An 18901-nucleotide genomic window follows, 5' to 3' on the forward strand; every position below is an offset into this window, starting at 1 on the left:
TTGGCAGGACTACTAAAGGGCCAGTGTTCCTTAAGTATGTGAGAACTCCAAATCATAACAGCAGAAAAAGTTTTGAACGTTTTGAATGCAGGATTAGCATCTTTATCACTTAATACACTCAGACCAGTTGCTGTTGAAATTTGATTTTTATGGTGACAATACCGCTTCATGGTGACCCAGACCTCATTGGAGTGTGTAAGGGACTACAATGGTCCTAAAAGCCCCCTTACTAAGATGTTAAGAAAAACAAAAGTTTGCTTTCTTAAAACAGAAAGAATTTGCGATAATTCAGGTTGGATTGAGCTTGAGATGTCTCCCAGTGCATCACTGCGGAATATATGCAAATTAACCATTGCACCCTTAGAAGCTAAACACACCTCCAGAACCGCTGGAATGCAATGATGTGTCAGCTCTTGTGTTAGGCTTGTTAGCTTGCTCCTTGGTTTTAGTTATTGCTAAACACACTCCTCAACAGCTCTTTTGAGAGCTACCGTATTTCGCGCCGTATAAGACGCTCCGGAATATAAGACGCACCCAAGTTTAGAGGGCAAAAACCTGGGAAAAAATATATATATTAAATCTGGTGCGTCTATATTCCAGGAGCGTCTTTGTAAATGTTGTGTCCTCCCGTGTACCTTATCTCTCCACCTGTGTGCCCCATCTGTCCTTCTGTGTGCCATCTCCCACATGTGTCCTCCTGTGTCCTCTCCCCCATGTGTCCTGTGTGCCCCTTCTCCCCATGTGTCCTGTCTTCCACATGTGTCCTCCTGTGTCCTGGCTCCATGTGTCCTCCTGTGTCCTGGCTGGCTCCATGTGTCCTCCTGTGTCCTGGCTGGCTCCATGTGTCCTCCTGTGTCCTGGCTGGCTCCATGTGTCCTCCTGTGTCCTGGCTCCATGTGTCCTCCTGTGTCCTGTCTCCATGTGTCCTGGCTGGCTCCATGTGTCCTCCTGTGTCCTGGCTCCCCCACATGTCATTCTTTGACTGCCTCCCCGCATGCCTCAGCTTTTCCCCTCTATTTTCCTCCCTCCATGTGCGCATCTCAACCCACCCCCCGCGTCTCAGATATGCCCGCTGTAAATCCTTCCCCCCTGTGTGGGCAATCACTGTGCCTGGCTCCCCCGCGTGCCTTAGCGTTTCCCCTCTATTTACCTCCTGCCCCCCTCCATGTGCGCATCTCCCCGTTCCCCCCCCCGTGTCTCCGATGTAAATATTTCCCCCCTCCGGGTCTGCAGCTGCAGCGGCTTACCTAATACATGCCGCCGCGAAGTCTGCAGACAGCCGGCTACTCCATATGTTTCCTCTACTGCGCGGCTACTGATGACGCAATCAGTACAGGCCGCGCAGTAGAGGAAACATATGGAGTAGCCGGCTGTCTGCAGACTTCGCGGCGGCATGTATTAGGTAAGCCGCTGCAGCTGCAGACCCGGAGGGGGGAAATATTTACATCGGAGACACGGGGGGGAATGGGGAGATGCGCACATGGAGGGGGGCAGGAGGTAAATAGAGGGGAAACGCTAAGGCACGCGGGGGAGCCAGGCACAGTGATTGCCCACACAGGCAGGGAATCCCCAATGGCGGCGGGGCGGCGGTTTATAGCGGCGGGCGTTCGCAAGTTGGGGATTCCCTGCCTTTGCCGTATAAGACGCAGGGACTTTTTCTCCCCATTTTTTGGGGAGAAAAAGTGCGTCTTATACGGCGGAAAATACGGTAATCTTGTTCCTGTGATCTATTTTTTTTGTGTGTGTCCCACAGACACTTGTGTTCCATACACAGCCTTGGTAATTCCTACTGTGTGTGCCACTGCCAGCCAGGCCCAGCACATTCAGTGACTACCTGTGTGTGTGACAGGCAGCTGCACATTTGTAATAACAATCACTGCATACCCACTTGTTGTTGTTCAGTGCACCTACCTACCTACCTACCTACCTACGTGACCGCACCGGTTCAGGGTACCTGTGTGTGTGACAGGCAGCTGCACATTTGTAATAACAATCACTGCATACCCACCTGTTGTTGTTCAGTGCACCTACCTACCTACGTGACTGGACCTGTTCAGGGTACCTGTGTGTGTGACAGGCAGCTGCACATTTGTAATAACAATCACTGCATACACACCTGTTGTTGTTGTGCAGTGCACCTACCTACCTACGTGACCACACACAGTGTCACTGCACCGGTTCACGGTACCTGTGTGTGTGACAGCTGCACGTTTGTAATTCCAGTTGTACAAACCAAGGGAAACACCGCTCTACTCCACCAACCTTCAGCTATGAATAAGGACTGACAGTCCAAAACATGTCAACTATGTAAAGCCTGCCGTGGTTAATCTTGGGTAGGTCCATAATAAAGATCTACACTTTACTGACAAGTGCAGACCATTTTTCCTTTCTGTAATACCAGTCACTGCATACCTGTTCACTGCACCTGTGTGACCGCATGCTGTTTTATATACCAGTCCGTGCATACCTGTTAACTGCACCTGTGTAACCGCACATTGTTGTACCAGCAGTCACTGCAACCTGTTCACTGCACCTGTGTAACCGTACATTGTGTTAGTCAAGTCAGTGCATACCTTTCACTTCATCCCCCCCAAAATGGAAAAAACAAGAGGCAGAGCCAGAGGCAGGCCATCTGGCAGGTCTGTTCGTGGTTGCACTGTCGTGATTTTATGCAGCTCTCGACCAAAGTACAGTGTTCAGAAGAAGGCACGTGCCATCAACCCCCAATATTGTCAGGACGTAGTTGACTATTTAACACAAAACACCTCATCTTTCTCAGCTTCCGCACGGAAGCGTGACATATCTTCCTCCTCCTGCTCTGATTCTGGCACCCCACTTTACACTCAGTCGGCAGCCATCACCAAAGTGCCATCATCACAGGGCTCAGCGGTGTGGACATTTTTTTGTGTGTCTGCCTCAAATGAGAGCAATGCCATCTGTAATCTCTGCCACCGAAAAATGAGCCGTGGAAAGACCAAGACCCGCGTAGGGACAACTACCTTACGAAGGCACATGATTACAAAGCACAAACTGCAATGGGATGACCACCTGAGGAAAAGCAGCACACAAAAGCAAAGCCACACACCGCAGTGGAAGATACCAGGCCGCAATTATTTATCAAAAAAGGTGATACCCAAACTGTATTGGGATGTTGAAAGGTAAGTGGTGTCATCTCTGGCACACAGCGTTGGGTCAAGGGTCCATCTGACCACGGATGCCTGGTCTGCAAAGCACGCTCAAGCCTGCCCGAAGAAGGGGGCGGGGGGGCACACCCAAGATAATAAGGTCGTTGCTTTATTGTGTACAGTCCGAATTTGATCAGCTGGACAGTCACTGTTGTTCTGTCATTGAGCTACCACAGCCTGGCGACCATATGGGCTGGAAAACCGCCACGGCCTGCACTCTGGCCACGGTGCACACCAGTCCAGCACGGCCATCACTACACAAACAGATGTTTGTGGTGCGTTACACAGTGAGTTTGGTGTGTCAGTGTGAAGCAGTACATTAATTACACTCCCTGATTGATGTATACACATGCAAGATGTTTGAAAGCTATTTAGCATTCATTGGGCTCTATTCTCAAAGACTTCCCGCATGCGGTAAAGTACATGCGGAAAGTTTGTGACCAAAATACCGTCAAGTTGACATTCTCAAAATGTTCCGCATGCGGAAAAAGTGCGGTAAAAGTGCGGGATTCATGCGGAAAAATTTCCGCAAAAGTCTGTATTTTTATTTACCAATTTTTTATCACCTACAAGTAGTAGGTGATACAGGGAGTGCAGAATTATTAGGCAAATGAGTATTTTGACCACATCATCCTCTTTATGCATGTTGTCTTACTCCAAGCTGTATAGGGTCGAAAAGCCTACTACCAATTAAGCATATTAGGTGATGTGCGTCTCTGTAATGAGAAGGGGTGTGGTCTAATGACATCAACACCCTATATCAGGTGTGCATTAGGCAACTTCCTTTCCTTTGGCAAAATGGGTCAAAAGAAGGACTTGACTGGCTCAGAAAAATAAAAAATAGTGAGATATCTTGCAGAGGGATGCAGCACTCTTAAAATTGCAAAGCTTCTGAAGCGTGATTATCGAACAATGAAGCGTTTCATTCAAAATAGTCAACAGGGTCGCAAGAAGCGTGTGGAAAAATCAAGGCGCAAAATAACTGCCCATGAACTGAGAAAAGTCAAGCGTGCAGCTGCCAAGATACCACTTGCCACCAGTTTGGCCATATTTCAGAGCTGCAACATCACTGGAGTGCCCAAAAGCACAAGGTGTGCAATACTCAGACATGGCCAAGGTAAGAAAGGCTGAAAGACGACCACCACTGAACAAGACACACAAGCTGAAACGTCAAGACTGGGCCAAGAAATATCTCAAGACTGATTTTTCTATGGTTTTATGGACTGATGAAATGAGAGTGAGTCTTGATGGGCCAGATGGATGGGCCCGTGGCTGGATTGGTAAAGGGCAGGGAGCTCCAGTCCGACTCAGACGCCAGCAAGGTGGAGGTGGAGTTAAGTACTGGTTTGGGCTGGTATCATCAAAGATGAGCTTGTGGGGCCTTTTCGGGTTGAGGATGGAGTAAAGCTCAACTCCCAGTCCTACTGCCAGTTTCTGGAAGACACCTTCTTCAAGCAGTGGTACAGGAAGAAGTCTGCATCCTTCAAGAAAAACATGATTTTCATGCAGGACAATGCCCTATCACACGCATCCAAGTACTCCACAGCGTGGCTGGCAAGAAAGGGTATAAAAGAAGAAAAACTTGTTCACCTGATCTGAACCCCATTGAGAACCTGTGGTCCATCATAAAATGTGAGATTTGCAAGGAGGGAAAACAGTACACCTCTCTGAACAGTGTCTTGGAGGCTGTGGTTGATGCTGCACGCAATGTTGATGGTGAACAGATCAAAACACTGACAGAATCCATGGATGGCAGGCTTTTGAGTGTCCTTGCAAAGAAAGGTGGCTATATTGGTCACTGATTTGTTTTTGAATGTCAGAAATGTATATTTGTGAATGTTGAGTAGGGATGCTCGGAAAATTCCACGGAATTAGGAATTCTCTCTCTCTCTCTCTCTCTCTCTCTCTCTCTCTCGCTAGCATAAACCATACTACCATTATGATCAATTCAATAGAAAAAGTAGCATGATTAAGGATTGGTACTTTTTGAAAAGCATGCTTATATACCATAGCTGGGATTTGAACCCAGGATGCAGTGTGTAGTAGGTACTAGGTATCTGTCTTACCCTCTAGACCATGAACCACACTACATGGTAAAGCTTGCCTAGCATAAACCATACTACCATTATGATCAATTCAATGGAAAAAGTAGCATGATTAAGGATTGGTACTTTTTGAAAAGCATGCTTATATACCATAGCTGGGATTTGAACCCAGGACACAGTGTGTAGTAGGTATCTGTCTTAACCTCTAGACCATGAACCACACTACATGGTAGTAGGTATCTGTCTTACCCTCTAGACCATGAACCACACTACATGGTAGTAGGTATCTGTCTTACCCCCTAGACCATCAACCACACTCAGGGCCGGGCCGAGGCTGGAGAGGCTCCAGCCTCAGGGCGCAGTGTAGGAGGGGGTGCACAATTCATTCAGCTGTCATTCCCAATTGTGTTTGAAGCAGAAAGAAAAGGTGATACATGGCAGCGACTGCAAGCAAGATAAGTAGCGATTAAGGTGTTGGGGGCCCTGGGGCACCTCTTAGTGTAATAGCAATCAGTGGGTGATGCCTGGGGTGGGAGGGATGGGGGGGCACACTTTGCTGTCTCAGCCTTGGGTGCTGAAGGACCTTGTCCCACCTCTACATGCTAAAGCTGGCCTAGCATGTACCATACTACCATTATGATCAATTCAATAGATATGCTATGGTATATAAGCATGCTTTTCAAAAAGTACCAATTCTTAATCATGCTACTTTTTCTATTGAATTGAGGAGGAGGAGGAGGATTTTGCGGAAATTTTTGCTCTTTGAGAATAGAGCCCATTGTGATTTCTGCCCTTAAAACGCTGCTTTGCGTCAAATCCAGATTCCCCCCTGAAACATCTTTTCCATCACTTTTCTGGTCAGCATAAGTGTTTCTAGTTTTCAAAGTTCGCATCCCCATTGAAGTCTATTGCGGTTCGCGAAAGTTCACACAAACCGAACTTTTGCGGAAGTTCACGTTTGAGGTTCGCGAACCGAAAATCGGAGGTTCGAGCCATCTCTACCTCAGTATGATGTACAGGGCGGAGGGTGGTAATCACTGACATAGGATCTGAGTATGATGTCACAGGACCCCGGTGTGATGTCACAGGACCAGAGTGGGGATGCACAAGGAGGGGGAAGTTGTCACTGGCAGAGATGACTGGCCTGCGAGTACCACTTCCCTCATCCTCCTATCTCTATGACAACAGAGGACGGTGACGTCACCTGTCAGCCGCCGCAGCTCCGCCTCCGTCAGGCGATCTGTCAGTGGCGGCCCCGCCTCGTGTGAATATTGATGAGCGGAGCCCCGCCCCGTGTCTCCGGAGCCGGAAGCGGAGTTGAGGAGTCAGTGCGAGGGGCGGGGCCGTAGCCTCGGTGATAGCCCCGCCCCCGTCCCGCCTCTCCGGCCAGCATCCCGCAGAGCTGCACCATGATGGAGGAGATAGATCGCTTCCAGGTGCCGCCCGCCCGCTCCGAGATGCAGCCGCTGGTGAGAGCCGGGGGGACCGGGGATGTGCGGGGGAGGCTGCCGGGGGGGGCGCGATCACTACACCGGGGACGTACACAGGCAGCGGGTACACAGAGGTATCCATATACAGGAGACACGGGGGCACATACACAGCGGCTGCAGGAGATATGGGGAGGGGGTACAGACACCGGGGCTGTACATACACAAGGGGATACATGGACTGGAGATACAGAGGGTATTGGGGGTACATAGACAGGAGATATTGGGGGTACAGGGAGATATTTATATACAGGGTATATGGAGAGGGGGGTACAGGGAGATATTTATATACAGGGTATATGGAGAGGGGGGTACAGGGAGATATTTATATACAGGGTATATGGAGAGGGGGGTACAGGGAGATATTTATATACAGGGTATATGGAGAGGGGGGTACAGGGAGATATTTATATACAGGGTATATGGAGAGGGGGGTACAGGGAGATATTTATATACAGGGTATATGGAGAGGGGGGTACAGGGAGATATTTATATACAGGGTATATGGAGAGGGGGGTACAGGGAGATATTTATATACAGGGTATATGGAGAGGGGGGTACATAGACAGGAGATATTGGGGGTACAGGGGGGGATATTTATATACAGGGTATATGGAGAGGGGGGTACATAGACATGAGATACTGGGGGTAAAGGGAGATATTTATATACAGGGTATATGGAGAGGGGGGTACATAGACAGCAGATATTGGGGGTACGGGGGGATATTTATATACAGGGTATATGGAGAGGGGATACATGGACAGGGGGTGTAGATATACAGGGGGTATTAGGGGTACAGGGGGCTGTTCATAGACAGGAGATGAGGGGATGTAGTATACTGGAGATACGGGGAGGGGGGTACACAGGCAATACAAGGGATGTACATATACAGGGGGTATGGGGGGGGGGAGAGTACAAGTAGATATTCAGATGCAGGGAATATGGGTAGGGACAGGGGATGTATATATACTGGATGTATTGGGGGGTATATATACAGGAGATACAGGGAATGTAGTATACTAGAGATATGGGTAGAGGATACACAGACAGGCAATACAGGGGGTGTACATATACATGGGGGGGGGGGGGTTGCAGGAGATATTCAAATACAGGAGATATGGGGAGGTGGTACATACACCGGGGGATGTACATATACTGGATGTATTGGGGGTACATAGACAGGAGATACCGAGGATGTAGATATACAGGGGGTATGGGGGTGTATAAGGAGATATTCATATACAGGAGATATGGGTAGGGGGTGCATAAACAGGGGATGTACATATACTAAATGTATTGGTGGGTACATAGACAGGAGATACAGGGAATGAAGTTATACGGGGGGACAGGGGGATATTTATGTACAGGGTATATGGGGAGGGGGTACATAGACAGGAGATACAGGGAATGAAGTTATATGGGGGTACAGGGGGATATTTATGTACAGGTTATATGGGGAGGGGGGTACATAGACAGGAGATACAGTCCATGTAGAGATACAGGAGGTATTGGAGGGTACATGGCGATATTTATATACTGGAGATATGGGGAGGGGGTGCATAGACAGGAGATACCGGGGATGTAGATATACAGGAGGTATGGGGGGTACAGGGGGATATTCATATACTGGCGATATGGGGAGGGGGATGCATAGACAGGAGATACAGATGTACAGGGGATATTCATGTATAGGAGATATGGAGAGGGATGTACATAGACAGGAGATAAGGAGGTGTTGATATAAAGAAGGAAGGAGGGGGGGGGGGGGGACACAGGGGGCTGTTTGTATACAGGAGGTATGGGGAGGGAGTACATAGACTGGAGATAAGGAGATGTAGATATACAGTATGTATTGGGGGGGGTATATGGGTCTGTTCATAGATAGCAGATGAGGGGATGTGGATATAGAAGAGCTACGGGAGGGTGGGAGGTACAGGCGTATATTCATATACAGGAGATATGGAGAGGGGGTTACATTGGTGTACATAGAGAGGAGATACAGGGGATGTACAAATACATGATGAATTGTATAGGGAAGTACAGGGAATGTAAACAATGAGCCTTTTATGTCATGGAATTTGCTGTACATTTTGATCATCATGTGATAGTCTGTATTATGTACTAGTGTCTATATTATGTGGACACCATTGTCTGAATTATGTACTTGTTACTTACTCTGTACAGCGCCACAGAATATGTTGGTGTTTTTTTAAATCAGTATTATTGTTAATATACAGTGGCTTGCAAAAGTATTTGGCCCCCTTGAAGTTTTCCACATTTTGTCACATTACTGCCACAAACATGAATCAATTTTATTGGAATTCCACGTGAAAGACCAATACAAAGTGGTGTACACGTGAGAAGTGGATCGAAAATCATACATGATTCCAAACATTTTTTACAAATCAATAACTGCAAAGTGAGGTGTGCGTAATTATTCAGCTCCCTGAGTCAATACTTTGTAGAACCACCTTTTGCTGCAATTACAGCTGCCAGTCTTTTAGGGTATGTCTCTACCAGCTTTGCACATCTAGAGACTGAAATCCTTGCCCATTCTTCTTTGCAAAACAGCTCCAGCTCAGTCCGATTAGATGGACAGCGTTTGTGAACAGCAGTTTTCAGATCTTGCCACAGATTTACGTTTGGATTTAGATCTGGACTTTGGCTGGGCCATTCTAACACATAGATATGTTTTGTTTTAAACCATTCCATTGTTGCTCTGGCTTTATGTTTAGGGTCATTGTCCTGCTGGAAGGTGAATCTCCACCCCAGTCTCAAGTCTTTTGCAGACTCCAAGAGGTCTTCTTCCAAGATTGCCCTGTATTTGGCTCCATCCATCTTCCCATCAACTCTGACCAGCTTCCTTGTCCCTGCTGAAGAGATGCACCCCCCGAGCATGATGCTGCCACCACCATATTTGACAGTGGGGATGGTGTGTTCAGAGTGATGTACAGTGTTAGTTTTCCACCACACATAGGGTTTTGCATTTTGGCCCAAAAGTTCAGTTTTGGTCTCATCTGACCGAAGCACCTTCTTCCACATGGTGCTGTGTCCCCCACATGGCTTGTGGCAAACTGCAAATGGGACTTCTTATGCTTTTCTGTTAACAATGGCTTTCTTCTTGCCACTCTTCCATAAAGGCCAATTTTGTGCAGTGCACGACTAATAGTTGTCCTATGGATAGATTCCCCCACCTGAGCTGTAGATCTCTGCAGTTCGTCCAGAGTAACCATGGGCCTCTTGACTGCATTTCTGATCACCGCTCTCCTTGTTCGGCCTGTGAGTTTAGGTGGACGGCCTGGTCTTGGTAGGTTTACAGTTGTGCCATACTCCTTCCATTTCTGAATAATCGTTTGAACAGTGCTCCGTGGGATGTTCAAGGCTTTGGAAATCTTTTTGTAGCCTAAGCCTGCTTTAAATTTCTCAATAACTTGATCCCTGACCTGTCTGGTGTGTTCTTTGGACTTCATGGTGTTGTTGCTCCCAATATTATCTTAGACAACCTCCGAGGTCGTCACAGAGCAGCTGTATTTGTACTTACATTAGATTACACACAGGTACACTCTATTTAGCCATTAGCACTCATCAGGCAATGTCTATGGGCAACTGACTGCACTCAGACCAAAGGGGGCTGAATAATTACGCACACCCCACTTTGCAGTTATTGATTTGTAAAAAATGTTCGGAATCATGTATGATTTTCATTCCACTTCTCACGTGTACACCACTTTGTATTGGTCTTTCACGTAGAATTCCAATAAAATTGATTCGTTTGTGGCAGTAATGTGACAAAATGTGGAAAACTTCAAGGGGGCCGAATACTTTTGCAAGCCACTGTACATACCAGGAAGGATAGGGGGTACAGGGGGCGTGCAAACCGGGAAGGATAGGGGGGTACAGGAGGCCTACCCAGGTGTCCCCTGCCTGACTGGCCCATCTGACTGGTGGATAAGATGTCCCCTGCCTGACCGGCCCATCTGACTGGCAGATAAGGTGTCCCCTGGCTGACCGGCTCATCTGACTGGTGGATAAGGTGTCCCCTGCCTGACTGGCCCATCTGACTGGTGGATAAGGTGTCCCCTGCCTGACTGGCCCATCTGACTGGTGGATAAGGTGTCCCCTGCCTGAATGGCCCATCTGACTGGTGGATAAGGTGTCCCCTGCCTGACTGGCCCATCTGACTGGTGGATAAGGTGTCCCCTGCCTGACCTGCCCATCTGACTGGCAGATAAGGTGTCCCCTGCCTGACCTGCCCATCTGACTGGCGGATAAGGTGTCCCCTGCCTGACCTGCCCATCTGACTGGCAGATAAGGTGTCCCCTGCCTGACTGGCCCATCTGACTGGTGGATAAGGTGTCCCCTGCCTGACTGGCCCATCTGACTGGTGGATAAGGTGTCCCCTGCCTGACCTGCCCATCTGACTGGCGGATAAGGTGTCCCCTGCCTGACTGGCCCATCTGACTGGTGGATAAGGTGTCCCCTGCCTGACCTGCCCATCTGACTGGTGGATAAGGTGTCCCCTGCCTGACTGGCCCATCTGACTGGTGGATAAGGTGTCCCCTGCCTGACTGGCCCATCTGACTGGTGGATAAGGTGTCCCCTGCCTGACCTGCCCATCTGACTGGCGGATAAGGTGTCCCCTGCCTGACTAGCCCATCTGACTGGCAGATAAGGTGTCCCCTGCCTGACCTGCCCATCTGACTGGCGGATAAGGTGTCCCCTGCCTGACCTGCCCATCTGACTGGCAGATAAGGTGTCCCCTGCCTGACCTGCCCATCTGACTGGTGGATAAGGTGTCCCCTGCCTGACTAGCCCATCTGACTGGCAGATAAGGTGTCCCCTGCCTGACTGACCCATCTGACTGGCGGATAAGGTGTCCCCTGCCTGACTGACCCATCTGACTGGTGGATAAGGTGTCCCCTGCCTGACTAGCCCATCTGACTGGCGGATAAGGTGTCCCCTGCCTGACTGACCCATCTGACTGGTGGATAAGGTGTCCCCTGCCTGACTGACCCATCTGACTGGTGGATAAGGTGTCCCCTGCCTGACTGGCCCATCTGACTGGTGGATAAGGTGTCCCCTGCCTGACTATCCCATCTGACTGGCGGATAAGGTGTCCCCTGCCTGACCGGCCCATCTGACTGGCGGATAAGGTGTCCCCTGCCTGACTGGCCCATCTGACTGGTGGATAAGGTGTCCCCTGCCTGACTAGCCCATCTGACTGGTGGATAAGGTGTCCCCTGCCTGACCGGCCCATCTGACTGGCGGATAAGGTGTCCCCTGCCTGACTGGCCCATCTGACTGGCGGATAAGGTGTCCCCTGCCTGACTGACCCATCTGACTGAGGGCTGCATCCATAGAAACCTCATTTTGTACTGAAAACCGTTGGGGGAAATCTGGAACTTGGAGCCTGATGAGGTCTTCCTTCAGTGCCTGGAAGACCTCTTCACACTTGGATGTTTATTTTACCTGTGGAGGCAGTTTTTTCTTAGCTTAGTCAGGGGTCTGGCAATGGCCAAGCTTGGCTGATTTGTTTTTTTTTTTTTTATATATATATATTAATCTAATAGCCAAATAAAGCCATGATCTGCTTCTTGGTTTGCAAGGTAGGCCAAGCCATGGTGGCTTTGTGTTTCCAAGTCTCAGATCTCAATTCATTTTCACCTGCCTGATGTCCCAAGCTCTGGACTCCGCTCATGCCCAGTTAACGTGGGCAGCCGTCTGTCTGAACCAGCCCTCAAAAGACTACTGAAGTGAGAAATATATGGAGGCTTCCATATTTATTTCCTTTTATACAATACCAGTTGCCTGGCAGTCCTGCTGGGCTGTTAGGATGCAGTAGTGTCTGAATAATGCCAGAAACAAGCATGAAAATAAACTTTCAGATCTGACGACAATGTCAGAAACATCTGATCTGCTGCATGCTTGTTCAGGGTTTATGGCTAAAGTATTAGAGGATTAGCAGGATAGCCAGGCAACTGGTATTGCTTAAAAGGAAATAAAGATGGCCGCCTCCATATTCCTCTAACTTCAGTTGCCCTTTAAATTTGTTGTGGCCTTTAACTTACTGAATCAAATCATTAACCATGTGGATGCATTGAGAGGTGGGGATAGTGTTCAGTACTCTATATGCTCCACACAGAACTGGGTTGTTCAGTTATTTTTGAGGACTAATTGGGCAGCCCAATCACTGTGGGACTTCTGACTGATACAAGGATTTCAACTTCTGGACGGACAGCAAGACCTATTTTCCCTGACTTTTTTTGTTAGGGGGCCATGGTGGTTTTTATGAGTTCATCTAACAGGTGATCTTTCTGTGTAGGAAGTAGATAATGGTTGGTGTTCAGGTCTTCCCCCTCAGATCACCTCTTATGCCCATCCATACGTTGCCCAAATGTTCTACCAACATTAATGCACTTTGCCTGGTTATGTTTCTGAGAGTCTGGTTCATGAATTGTGGATGCCAGTGCAAGGTTCATAGTATGTCACAGGGCTTTGGAGTGTGGGTCGAGGAGACGGAGCAAATTTGGGTACCTGAAGTCAAAGGTTTCAATAAACTGAGGAGTCAGTTCGGATGGTTTTTATACCAGCTCCACAGCCCTGGTAAGGAGTGAGCCTCAAGGAGTCGGAGCAATTGTGGTGGTTTTATAAACTGAGGAGTCGGAGTAATTTTGGGTACCTGGAGTTTTGGGTACCCACTCCATGGGTGCCCAAATCTTTTCCCAGCAGCACGGAAACAGAATATCTCAAAGACCCCAACCAGTTTCATATCTACTGGCCTGGGGGGTGTAAAAAGATAAGTCAGCGTTCCCAACTTGAGAGGAATTTTCTTTCTATTATGACAGAATTGACATGTCCACTCTCATATCAAGGAAGCTTATCTATAGGGTGTGGTAACATAAAGTAACAGAAACTGGATTGCTGGGTTTGGCCTTACTCTGAGAAAACAGTACAGAAGAAGAGGAAGCAGGAACTGGCCGGGTAGTCAAAGTTATCTACTTCCCCTTCAGCTGCCTTGGTACTGGACCCTAGAAGGATCAATAGTCCCAGCAGCTAGGGAGAGCCCTGCAGCTGAGAAATCTGTCATTCTGATTGGCTGGTAACTCTAAGAGGAGTTTGTGTTCACATTCCAATTGAGAATGCATAATAACATAGGATGCATTCACCATCCGATTTTTATGTTTCTTTATTGCATTGTGAACTGGTCCTCAGGGCACGTGGCTTTCCTTGATCTTCATTGTGTAACATGGCTTTGTAGTGGGGTGAGTTGGGCCTGCTACTCTGTAGGTGGGCCCAGTAGGACAGCACTCTCTTCTGTAGCTTTGTAGTGGGGTGAGTTGGGCCTGCTACTCTGTAGGTGGGCCCAGTAGGGCAGAACTCTCTTCTGTAGCTTTGTAGTGGGGTGAGTTGGGCCTGCTACTCTGTAGGTGGGCCCAGTAGGGCAGAACTCTCTTCTGTAGCTTTGTAGTGGGGTGGGTCAGGGCTGCTGCTCTGTAGGTGGGCCCAGTAGGACTGCACTCTTCTGTAGCTTTGTAGTGGGAGGAGTCAGGGCTGCTGCTGGTATCGGTTGAAAAGGGCGCCCGAGCTGCCTGTATGAAAAGGGCGCCGCCATAGACATCAATGTTATTTCTGGAAATATGGGCTACAAGGTGTAGAAAAGGGCGCCCGAGTTTTGATATAGGCTACAAGCGGGCTCCCCTTTGTAGCCCATATTTTTTCGGCTACAAGGTTTTGTAGCCGAAGTTTTTATATGGGCAACACCAGGCGCCTTTTCTTTGTAGCCGAAGTTTTTATATGGGCTACACCAGGCGCCTTTTTTTGTAGCCAAAGTTTTTATATGGGCTACAAGCGCTGGAAGCCAAATTATTTCATTCCCCCACTATCCATGGCGGCCTGGAGGGGGAATAGTAATTAACACATCCCAGAGTTTTTTGTAGCCGAAGTTTTTATATGGGCTACAAGCGCTGGAAGCCGAATTATTTCATTCCCCCACTATCCATGGCGGCCTGGAGGGGGAATAGTAATTAACACATCCCGGAGTTTTTTTGTAGCCGAAGTTTTTATATGGGCTACACCAGGCGCCTTTTTTTTTTTTGTAGCCGAAGTTTTTATATGGGCTACACCAGGCGCCTTTTTTGTAGCCGAAGTTGGTATATATGGGCTCCACCAGGCGCCCTTTTTTACAGGCGCCCTTTTCATATAAACCCCTGCTGCTCTGTAGGTGGACCCAGTAGGGCAGCACTCTTCTGTAGCTTTGTAGTGGGAGGAGTCAGGGCTGCTGCTCTGTAGGTGGGCCCAGTAGGACAGCACTCTTCTGTAGCTTTGTAGTGGGAGGAGTCAGGGCTGCTGCTCTGTAGGTGGGCCCGGTAAGACAGCACTCTCTTCTGTAGCTTTGTAGTGGGAGGAGTCAGGGCTGCTGCTCTGTAGGTGGGCCCAGTAGTACAGCACTCTCTTCTGTATCAGTACATTGTGTAGCATGGCTTTGTAGTGGGGTGAGTTGGGCCTGCTGCTCTGTAGGTGGGCCCAGTAGGACAGCACTCTCTTCTGTAGCTTTGTAGTGGGAGGAGTCAGGGCTGCTGCTCTGTAGGTGGGCCCAGTAGGACAGCACTCTCTTCTTTAGCTTTGTAGTGGGAGGAGTCAGGGCTGCTGCTCTGTAGGTGGGCCCAGTAGTACAGCACTCTCTTCTGTATCAGTACATTGTGTAGCATGGCTTTGTAGTGGGGTGAGTTGGGCCTGCTGCTCTGTAGGTGGGCCCAGTAGGACAGCACTCTCTTCTGTAGCTTTGTAGTGGGAGGAGTCAGGGCTGCTGCTCTGTAGGTGGGCCCAGTAGGACAGCACTCTCTTCTTTAGCTTTGTAGTGGGAGGAGTCAGGGCTGCTGCTCTGTAGGTGGGCCCAGTAGTACAGCACTCTCTTCTGTATCAGTACATTGTGCAGCATGGCTTTGTAGTGGGGTGAGTTGGGCCTGCTGCTCTGTAGGTGGGCCCAGTAGGACAGCACTCTCTTCTGTAGCTTTGTAGTGGGAGGAGTCAGGGCTGCTGCTCTGTAGGTGGGCCCAGTAGGACAGCACTCTTCTGTAGCTTTGTAGTGGGAGGAGTCAGGGCTGCTGCTCTGTAGGTGGGCCCAGTAGGACAGCACGCTCTCCTGTATCAGTACATTGTGCAGCATGGCTTTGTAGTGGGGTGAGTTGGGCCTGCTGCTCTGTAGGTGGTACTCAGTACTCATTTATGGATTATTTAGTCAGTGTTTTCCTATTGTAAAATCTTTCCTCTTCCCTGATTTACATTCTGAAATATTGATGGTGACCTCTTTAGTTCTACCGGGTGATCTGTATCTACTGAGAGTTCAATGCACAGAGGGAGATGCTGCTTGGCAGTTGGAAAAAGCCATTATTTCCCACAATGCAATGGGGCTCACACACAGCAAACTGTTAAGACCTTGGTAATGACATCACACAGTGGGAGGGGTCTCGCCACAATATCGGCCACACAGGCCCCCCTGATGATCTATTTGAGAAAAGGTTAAACAACGTACACTGGTGAGGATTCTCACATTCAGGTTGCTGTTCGAGGCAAGGAACACACTATGCAGAAACGCTAGCGTTACAGAAAACACACATAATGCAAGTCAATAGTGATGCAGAGGTATTGCGTCTTGTATGCGCTTTTATATGCCTTTTTTTTTTTTAAAGAACCAAGTTTGATGATGTATTTCCGCTTCCTGTTGACTTCCTTGTGATTTGCATAAAACGCATTAAAAAAAAGCATACAAAAGGCGTATGCGATTTATATGTGTGAACTGGAAACGCATTAAATCAGAAGAAAAATACAATACGCACAAAAACACACAAACGCAAATTCTATATATCAGGGGTCCCCCCCCCAACTTCTTTGGATCCGAGGACTGCTTGGACAAAAGACATTTCTTCCAAGGCCCGGCAGACCAGGATGGGGGGAAACCAGCACATAAAAGACAATAAAGTGTATATATGAGCCCCCTCCTATGAGGAGGTTAGTCCTTTTTTAAAGGGGAACTGAAGAGAGAGGGCTATGGAGGCTGCCATGTTTATTTCCTTTTAAGCAATACCAGGAAATAAATATGTCAGCCTCCGTATACCTCTTACTTCAGTTCCCCTTTAAGGGAAACCTGAGATTTTATTAATGTTTATTTATCCTTACCTGTGGCTTCCTCCAGTCCCATGAGGTGCACGGGCTCCCTCACCATCCACTCCATTCTATTCCCCCCCCCCCCCCCCCCCCCCGCTTATTCAGCCAGCTGCGCTCTTCTTCATCGCACTCCTGCAGACGGGAGCATTCTGCGCCTGTGCAGTAGTATTGCGCAGGAGCAGGACACTATCGGGCATGGGAGCAGGGCCTGTGACTGGCATGCACAGAAGGCCATGACTGGCCAGATTACCGAAGGCATAGCACAAGAACAGAGGGGCCGGACACAACAGCTAGGCAGCCCCAGTTAAGTATAAATAAACACATTCATTAGATCTCTGGTACACTAAAAAAAATATAATACGGTGTTCAGTGTCCATGTTAAAGGAAGCCTGAACTGAGGATAAATGTGCAGTCCTTTATTTACCTGGAGCTTCTTCCAGCTCCCCATATTTCATGGGATCCCTTGGTGCTCTCTGGGTCTCCTTATTCTCCTGCTGGCTGCTCTGTTACATGTGTGACCCAAACCCAAGTCGGTGCGACTGTGTGCAGAAAATTTCCGCAGAACATTCTATTGCACAGAACATTTCCGGAGACTGAAGTGCGATTGACAAAAGTGCATGGAGTGGGATGCACACTCCTCCCCTGCTCAGGTCGCACATGTAACAGAGCCACAGGTGGAAGAATGAAGGGGACTGAGAGGACACCGAGGGACGGCACCGAATATGGGGGAGGGGGGGGGGCTTGAAGTAAAAGACTGTACATTTATCAGTTTCCTTCAGCACTACCTCACTGTCCCGCTACCTGAAAAGTACAAACAGCATATAACAAAATGCACAAAATAGCATACATACATACATACTTGCTTGATGTAATGCCAGGGCCAGGCTCTCCCTAGTCGCCTCCATCATAGCTGCTCTTTCTAGTTAAATCGCGCCCAGGTGCTGCTGCACGCTGTGTATAAAGCGCCAATTCAGGCCCATAATTCCAGGTAGGGTCGCTGCCTCTGACTGGCCACTTTAACAGTGGGGACAGGACTCCAGGCTTCCAAAAAGCGCACTCACCGTTGCAGCTGTGCACACTGCGACAAACAGTAGCTGCAGTGATGCAGGGGATGTAGCCCTTCATTGGCCAGTTTGATAGAGGGGGCGGGACTGGAGGCTGGCACTTTGAAGAAGGGGATGCTTTAAAGAGACACTGAAGCAAAAAAAAAATTATGATATTATGATTTGTATGTGTAGTACAGCTAAGAAATAAAACATTAAGATCAGATACATCAGTCTAATTGTTTCCAGTACAGGAAGAGTTAAGAAACTCCAGTTGTTATCTCTAGGCAATAAAGCCATTAAGCTCTACGACTTTGAAAGTCGTGGAGAGGGCTGTCTTCTGACTTTTATTATCTCAACTGTTTTCTTTTTCTCTGCCAGAGGAGAGGTCATTAGTTCACAGACTGCTCTGAAATAATCATTTTGAATGCTGAGTGTTGTGTAATCTGCACATAATATAGAATGATGCAATGTTAGAAAAAACACTATATACCTGAAAATAAAAGTATGAGAATATTTTCTTTGCTGCTAATCTTCTAGTAATTATTCATAGTACACAACCAATTCATTATATCATATATTTTTTTTTCGCTTCAGTGTCTCTTTAACACACTGATAGATGGGCGAGACTGGAGGCCTCCGATATAAACAGCCGCCACCGCTAGAGGAAGGGGATGTGATTGGGGACGAGGTGGGACTAGAAACCTCCCATATGCACGGCTGTGGCGGCAGTTCTCTGCATACAAGTTAATTGCTTGAAACTGAGGAATGACTCTCTGCAGGAGGCAGGGTAAGAAGCCGCGGCCCACCGAAAAATGTCCTGCGGACCACCAGTGGGCCGCGGACCAGGGGTTGGGAACCCCTGTTTATATGCTACGTTTCCCGCGCTGCCTAGTGGCTTCCCACCCTTCCAGTATTCCCAGCGTGCTGCTCACACAGATGCCTCTGTAGTTGGCTGGGTCAGAGCGATCTCTAC

At 48.5% G+C, this 18901-nt stretch overlaps 2 protein-coding genes across 3 annotated transcripts in view; one reads left to right on the plus strand and one right to left on the minus strand.

Annotated features, from left to right (window-relative positions):
* DNAI1 (dynein axonemal intermediate chain 1) overlaps positions 1-6524 on the minus strand; it is a 269556-nt gene extending 263032 nt beyond the window's left edge. Inside the window, exon 1 of one of the 2 annotated variants that reach the window (XM_068253053.1) lies at positions 6435-6524. The gene's annotated coding sequence lies outside the window, so the exon portion shown is untranslated. Of the gene's footprint in view, positions 1-6232; positions 6407-6434 lie in introns of those variants that run through there. The other variant, XM_068253042.1, reaches the window with a different exon arrangement.
* A 43-nt stretch (positions 6525-6567) lies between these two features.
* The window catches only part of FAM219A (family with sequence similarity 219 member A), a 121152-nt gene continuing 108818 nt past the window's right edge, over positions 6568-18901 (plus strand). Inside the window, exon 1 of the mRNA XM_068253075.1 lies at positions 6568-6699. Within this exon, the coding sequence (XP_068109176.1) occupies positions 6640-6699 (60 nt within the window). The 5' untranslated portion in view covers positions 6568-6639. The remainder of the gene's footprint in view (positions 6700-18901) is intronic.

The sequence above is a fragment of the Hyperolius riggenbachi genome, chromosome 1 (assembly GCF_040937935.1).
Source record: "Hyperolius riggenbachi isolate aHypRig1 chromosome 1, aHypRig1.pri, whole genome shotgun sequence".
Lineage (NCBI taxonomy): Eukaryota > Metazoa > Chordata > Amphibia > Anura > Hyperoliidae > Hyperolius > Hyperolius riggenbachi.